Source organism: Prosopis cineraria, unplaced genomic scaffold (genome assembly GCF_029017545.1).
Source record: "Prosopis cineraria cultivar Desert tree isolate PC_DT_omini unplaced genomic scaffold, ASM2901754v1 PC7, whole genome shotgun sequence".
Classification (NCBI taxonomy): domain Eukaryota; kingdom Viridiplantae; phylum Streptophyta; class Magnoliopsida; order Fabales; family Fabaceae; genus Prosopis; species Prosopis cineraria.
In genome coordinates this window covers 6,504,622-6,511,586 of record NW_026555338.1, presented here as the reverse complement: position 1 = coordinate 6,511,586, position 6,965 = coordinate 6,504,622, and the positions used below count along the sequence as shown (strand labels likewise).

The window sequence follows — 6,965 nt, the reverse complement described above, 5'->3', positions numbered from 1 at the left end:
TTGAGGCAGGCATTGTCTATCCTATTTCTGACAGCTCTTGGGTGAGCCCAATTCAATGCATTCCAAAAAAGGGAGGCATGACTGTAGTGGCTAACACCCACAATGAGCTAATTCCTACTCGCACTGTCACTGGGTGGAGAGTATGCATGGATTACCGGAAGCTAAATGCGGCTACTAGGAAAGATCACTTTCCTCTTCCCTTTATCGACCAAATGCTTGACAAATTAGCTGGAAGGGAATTCTTTTGCTTTCTTGATGGGTATTCAGGCTATAACCAAATTGCCATAGCTCCAGAGGATCAAGAAAAAATGACATTTACTTGTCCTTATGGAACTTTTGCTTTCAAGCACATGCCTCTTGGGTTATGCAATGCACCGGCCACTTTTCAGAGGTGTATGATGGCAATTTTCTCTGATATGATTGAGCAAACTATGGAAGTCTTCATGGATGACTTCACGGTTTTTGGGGATTCATATGAGGAGTGTTTAATCAACTTGGCCAATATGTTGAAGAGATATGAAGAGACCAACTTGGTCTTGAATTGGGAAAAATGCCACTTCATGGTTAAAGAGGGCATAGTTCTTGGCCATAGAGTCTCCAAAAATGGCTTGGAGGTAGATAGAGCCAAAATTTCAGTGATTGAGCAACTTCCTCCACCTACTAATGTTAAGGGTGTAAGGAGTTTTCTTGGTCATGTGGGATTTTATCGCCGCTTCATCAAAGACTTCTCCAAAATAGTCAAGCCTCTTTACACTCTTCTTGAGAAAGATGTTGAATTTAAATTTGATGATTCATGTTTGAAAGCATTTGAAGAGTTGAAGAAAAGACTTGTGTCTGCACCTATCATGATGGCTCCTGATTGGAATTTTCCTTTCATTGTGATGTGTGATGCTAGTAACTTTGCTGTGGGTGCTATGCTTGACCAAAAGAAAGAAAAAGTGCTTCACCCAATTTACTATGCTAGTAGAATACTTGATGATGCTCAAGAAAACTACACCACAACTGAGAAAGAGCTTCTTGTAGTGGTGTTTGCTTTTACCAAGTTTAGATCGTATCTTGTGGGTACTAAAGTGACAGTTTACACTGACCATTCAGCTTTGAAGTACCTATTTAGCAAGAAGGAGTCTAAGGCAAGGTTAATTCAATGGGTACTACTTCTACAAGAATTTGACTTGAAGATTATTGATAGGAAGGGTGCTGAGAATCAAGTGGCAGACCATCTTTCTAGGTTGAGTACTGATGCTCAACTTAAAGGTAATGTTATTATTGATGAAGCTTTTCCTGATGAGCAACTCTTTAAGGTTGACAATATTCAAACACTGTGGTATGCAGACATTGTCAACTATCTTGTTTGTGGCATCTTGCCATTTGATTTGAAGTTTCATCAAAAGAAGAAGTTTCTCTATGATGCTAAGTTGTATTTTTAGGAAGAACCCTATCTGTTTTGCCAATGTGCTGATCAAATGATCAGAAAGTGTGTTCTTGAGTGTGAGCAACAAGAAATTCTAAGATGTTGCCATTCTTCTAACTATGGAGGCCACTTTGGGGGTGACAAGACAGCATCTAAAATCTTGCAAAGTGGTTTCTATTGGCCCTCTTTAGTCAAGGATGTATATGACTTTGTTTTAAAGTGTGATAGGTGCCAAAGAATGGGTAATATCTCTAGAAGGAATGAAATGCCACTCAACAACATGCTTAAAGTAGAATTGTTTGACGTGTGGGGTATAGACTTCATAGGACCATTTCCTATGTCTTTCAACAATCAATATATCCTTGTGGCTGTAGACTATGTCTCAAAATGGGTTGAAGCGGCGGCATTTCCCACTAATGATGCTAAAGTAGTGCTCAAGTTCTTGAAGAAGCATATTTTCACCCACTTTGGAGCACCAAGAGCCATTGTGAGTGATGGTGGTACTCACTTTTGCAACAATCAATTTCAATCTCTCTTGAAGAAATATAGTGTCAAGCACAAGGTTGCACTTGCCTACCATCCTCAAACTAATGGGCAAGCTGAGATTTCTAATCGGAAATTAAGAAGATACTTGAAAAGACGGTAGGAGTGGCAAGAAAAGATTGGTCCACCAAACTTGACGATGCATTATGGGCTTATCGAACGGCTTACAAAACTCCTATTGGCATGTCTCCATACCGGTTAGTTTTTAGGAAAGCATGTCATCTATCGGTAGAGCTAGAACATGGTGCTTATTGGGCTATTCAAAAGCTCAACTTTGATTTTAAGGCCGTGGGTGAAAAGAGACTTCTCCAACTGAATGAACTTGATAAATTTCGGTTAAATGCCTATGAGAATGCTAGGCAATATAAAGAGAAGACAAAGAGATGGCATGACAAGAAAATTTTATGCAAAGCATTTGAGCCAGGCCAAAAAGTACTCTTGTACAACTCTAGATTGAGATTATTTCCTAGCAAACTCAAGTCTAGATGGTCGGGACCGTTCAATGTGGTCCACGCATTTCCTCATAGTGCTATTGAGCTAAAGAGCAGTGAAGGAGAAAGATTTAAAGTCAATGGACAACAAGTGAAGCATTACTGGGGTGGTGAGGTAGATCGTGAAGTAATCACCTTGCCCTTATCTGATGCCTCTTGAAGAAGAGAAGAGTCAGGCTGAATGACTATAAAATAAGCGCTACTGGGGAGGCAACCCAAGCTTTAAACCTTATCTTTTGATTTTTCTTTTGTAGTTTAGTTGTTTTGGTGAAGTTATGTGTAATCTTGTCTCTTTTGTAGGTTAACAAGAAGATATGAGGAAGTATAAGCCTTTGGAGAAGCAAGAAATGTGGCCAAAGAATAAAAGAGCACAAAAGGAAGGAAAATTTCAGGGAAGTCAAGCTATTTAAGTTGTTTTTATGCTTATAAACTTGTCTTGGCAATTATTTTGAGCTTATTGAAGTAAATGCAATTTTTTGTGGTTTGATTCCTATGAAAAATGGTTCTTTTTAGGGGTTGATTGCATCTAAATTAAAGGAAATTGTGTATAGTTGATGAATAATGGTTAGAGATTGATTTTGGAGCAAATTGAGTGCTTGGAAGAGGTTTTAAGGGGTAAACAAATCAGATTTTTGAAAGCAGGGTGCTGCAGAATTTTGCTGTCAAGAAAGTTCTAACAAAAGTCATGACTTTGGGCTCACAACTTTGAGATTCCAGAGAAGGTCAAAGTCGTGACTTTCATTTTAGTCTTAAATCCAAAGTCACGACTTTCATCTCCTCTGGACCTGTTTGAAAAAAAAAATTTAGATTTTTTTTATATAATATTAATAACAATAATATATATAATATTTATATATATATATATATATATATTTCTTTTCTTTTCTATCCTTTTCTTTTCTTTCCCTTATGTGTTATAAAATATATATATATATATATATATCTATATAGATATTTATATAGATATAATATCAAAAAAAAATTCCTTCTTCTTCTTATCCTTCCAGTTCTGCAGCTCTCTTTAAAAAAAAACATATTCTCCCTCTTCTTTTCATTCCAGCGTCTGTAGCTGGTCTTAGTTTAAAAAAAAATTTGTTCAATTTTGAAAAAAAAAACCTCAGCTCCCTTCATTTGTTTTTCCTTTTCTCTCTTTCCTCATTTCTACAGACTTTCATTTCAGTCTCTTATCTCCCTCCACCGCTGCCCTATCTCAGTCTCTCATCTCCTCTCGCCTTCGTCATCACCTTGTTGACTCACTTCCACCGGCAACCATAGCATTTCCTTTCTCATCTCCCAGCTTCATTTTCCACAACCACCGTCTACTTCTTCCACTTCCTCTTTGCCATTCGCCCAAGATATCACCACTGTAGCTCACCTTCATGGTTCACTGTAACTCCATAGTCGTTGCCTCTGTCTCTGCACCAAGATCCTGAGCTTCATTCTCAAGTGGTGGAGCTATGAGTCCTCTCTCTCCCCCTTAACGAGCTTCAATCTCAGCTCTGCTCAGTCCTTCACTGTCAACCTTGTGTTATCATTGCCGTCAGTGTTTGGTCCACTCGTCTTCACCATTGTCTCCATCATCGCTGCTATAGCTTCTCCATCAATTGGAAGCTTCCTAGTTAGTGTCATCTTTTTTCCTTCTCTTTCCTTCTCTGCCTCTCCCATAGCTATTTTATTCAAATCCCTTTAATCTCTCCGGTGATTCCTTATATCACTGTTAAACCTTATCCCCTTGTTTGCTACCAATATTTTGTCACATTCCCTCTTTCTAGTTGCAATCTCACTTTTCTCCCTTGTGTTTTAAGATCCATGCTTTTGCTCACTAAGTCCGAACCCTGTTATGTTACTTAATTATTTTAATGTTGCTGGGCATTCTTTCTTCTTTGAGGAACTGCTTCAAATAAGCTGAGAAATTGTGAAAATGAAATCTATATTCCAAGGGCAATAGCATAGGCGTTTTCTGATTGTATTAGTTGAACTATGATTGAGAATTTCTAGAATGATGTTCTGATTTGATTACCATTGTCATCGAGAAATATTTGCTTTAAGATAGCTTTGCTGCGGTGTTGGGAATTTTGTTATGATGCGTGTTTGATCCTTGACCATAACTTATTTTGTCCTAAGCCACATTGAGACTTTTAGCTAATGATAACTAGTTCTGGGAGTTGAGTGCCATTTTTAAACACAAATTCATAGTCTCTAGATACTCATTGTGGTATTTTATTGTACTGAAAAGTATGTTTTTATGCCTCAAGATAGCTTGCAATTCTAGTAATACTCCTTGGATAATTACTTTGGTTGCTCAATTTTGTCTCAACTGGAGGTTAAAGTTGATGACTGCATTGCTAAATCATGGTTAAAGCTCTTAGTTTGAGATTTATTCTGCACTGAGCCTTGCTTTGGAGTTAATTACTATTATACAATAGATAAACTCAATTTATTATTGTCAGTTGAGATTGGGAAATTTCTATTTTGGAATATGGATATATGATAACTGGATATAAGTGGCTGATTGTCCCAATTTTAACCTTTTAAACAAGAATGAGTTGAGTTTGTCTTGTTGGATGCTTTAATACTTGAATTGGGCTCCTTAAATATGGCTATTGAAAATTTCAAATTGCTTGAGGCATGTTTTGTAAGTTCTATGATTCAAATTGACAAGAATTATGCAATCATGTTGCTGTTTGGTTCTAAATTTGGATAGTAAGCAAGTATGCTGCACTGAATTTTAAACTCTATTCCTTTTTTTTTCCTCTCTCAAAGTTTTATGGGTGTGATTGGCTATTTATGTATTGACAATTCCATTTTTGGCTTACTTAGAAGGATAAAAAGAGTGATATGATGTTGGCATACTTGTACAAGTTGATTTTGGTAAGCATAAATGAGCTATATTTCTTTGGTTGAATGCTGTTATTATGAAACTTGAGCTTATGATTATGACTTATGCTCAACACTCACTGTCATGCTTCTTGATTCTGGACTTGGCTTTGCTCTTCATGTTTTAAATCCTTAGTTCAAATCTGTTATATGGAAGCTAGACCTTGTTTAAACATGTTATGTAAAGTGCCATTTTGTGCTAGCTTCATTTAATCATGTTTGCTTTAAGTTTGAACCTTTATTCTTCCTTATACTGGCTGTTGCTCATTAGTATTGCATTGAGTGCTTTCTTGTAGGTAATGGGTAAGAAAAGTGTCCCTCTTTCCAAAAAAGCTAAGGTCATTGAGGTTGGTGAAAGTTCTAAGGGATTGGGATGGGATAAAACTCGATTTGCCACTGCTGCGATTCAAGAATATTTTGAGAAAAATTTAAAGGAGAGAAAAATAGTTCAAGAAAGACCCTTCCCTTTGAGATGGTCTGAGCAATTCTACAATGATTTGCATGATGTGTATCATACTACTAGCCTCATCCGTGAGCAGAGCCATGCCTTTCAACCGCTTGTAGAAGCTTACTATGCCTACGCTGCTTGCAAGGATACCTTACTATGTAAGGTACGGGGTAAATAGGTAGAGATCACTGAGGATACATTTCGAAAGGTGTACAACCTTTCTCCCATAGAAGAGTGCCAGTATACCATTTACAAGAATAATAGAACTCAATTGCCATTTGATGATGTAGTCCGAGTGCTATGCCTTCCTGACAAAAATATTTGGCAACATGACACCCATGGCAATCCTAAGAGTATTATGCGCTGTAATCTAAACAGGACAACTCGTATATGGTGGTACTTCTTGGCATCTAATATGATCCCAGTGACCCATATGAGCGATGTGACTGTTGATCAAGCTGTCCTGTTATATACCTTGATGATGAGGCAACCTGTTAACTTTCCAAAAATCATGTTTGAGTATATGCGAAAGTTTCCTAGAAGCAGATATTGCAAGCAGCCATTTGGGTTCCCACACTTGATTACTCAAGTGTGCTTAGAGAAGAAGGTTCCCACTTATCTGAAGGATCTCATGCTTCCTCCTTTGCCAAAGTTCAATTATAGAGAAATGCAATGTGCTAAGGGACCAAGAGGGGTACCGGATCAAGCTGCAGATGGTAGGAGGCATATTGATCCACCTCATGTTGAGCCTACACTGAGCAACCTCATAGCACTCATCCAAAACATGCATGAGGGCCTCCAGAGCCAGCTGGATCGGATTGACTTCGGGCTCCACCACATTGAGTTATTCTTGCATCAAAGATTTTAGATGGACTTGCCAAAGGAAGAAAAGGTGGCCAACACTGATGTTGGCTAAGACTCAAACACTCATGCTGACTAGCTTCACCCTTCCTTACTTTACTGCCTTTTATTTCTGATTTTAATTCTAATTAGCTGTTGATTAGTTCTTTTTAGGTAAATATGGTTAGCCATGATCTTCTGATATCTTTTGTGCAGGGCTAACTTTGATCTTTTTGTAGCTAATATGTGATACCTTGATTAATCTCTTGCAACTAATTACTCTATGATAACTTGTGTACATGCTGGTATAGTTAGTTGTATTTTTGGATTGCCTGTGGATATATCTCAATTATAC

At 37.6% G+C, this 6,965-nt stretch overlaps 1 protein-coding gene across 1 annotated transcript; it reads left to right on the top strand.

Annotated features, from left to right (window-relative positions):
- Nucleotides 1-326: 326 nt before the first annotated feature.
- Nucleotides 327-6,638, top strand: LOC129316439 (uncharacterized; the record flags this gene model as incomplete). Its single annotated transcript, XM_054960868.1, has 8 exons — nucleotides 327-582; nucleotides 697-1,409; nucleotides 1,707-2,032; nucleotides 2,065-2,182; nucleotides 2,240-2,360; nucleotides 3,990-4,063; nucleotides 5,619-5,669; nucleotides 5,949-6,638. Coding segments are annotated over 8 exons (2,349 nt in total), but the record flags the coding sequence as incomplete, so codon positions are not given.
- Nucleotides 6,639-6,965: the final 327 nt, after the last annotated feature.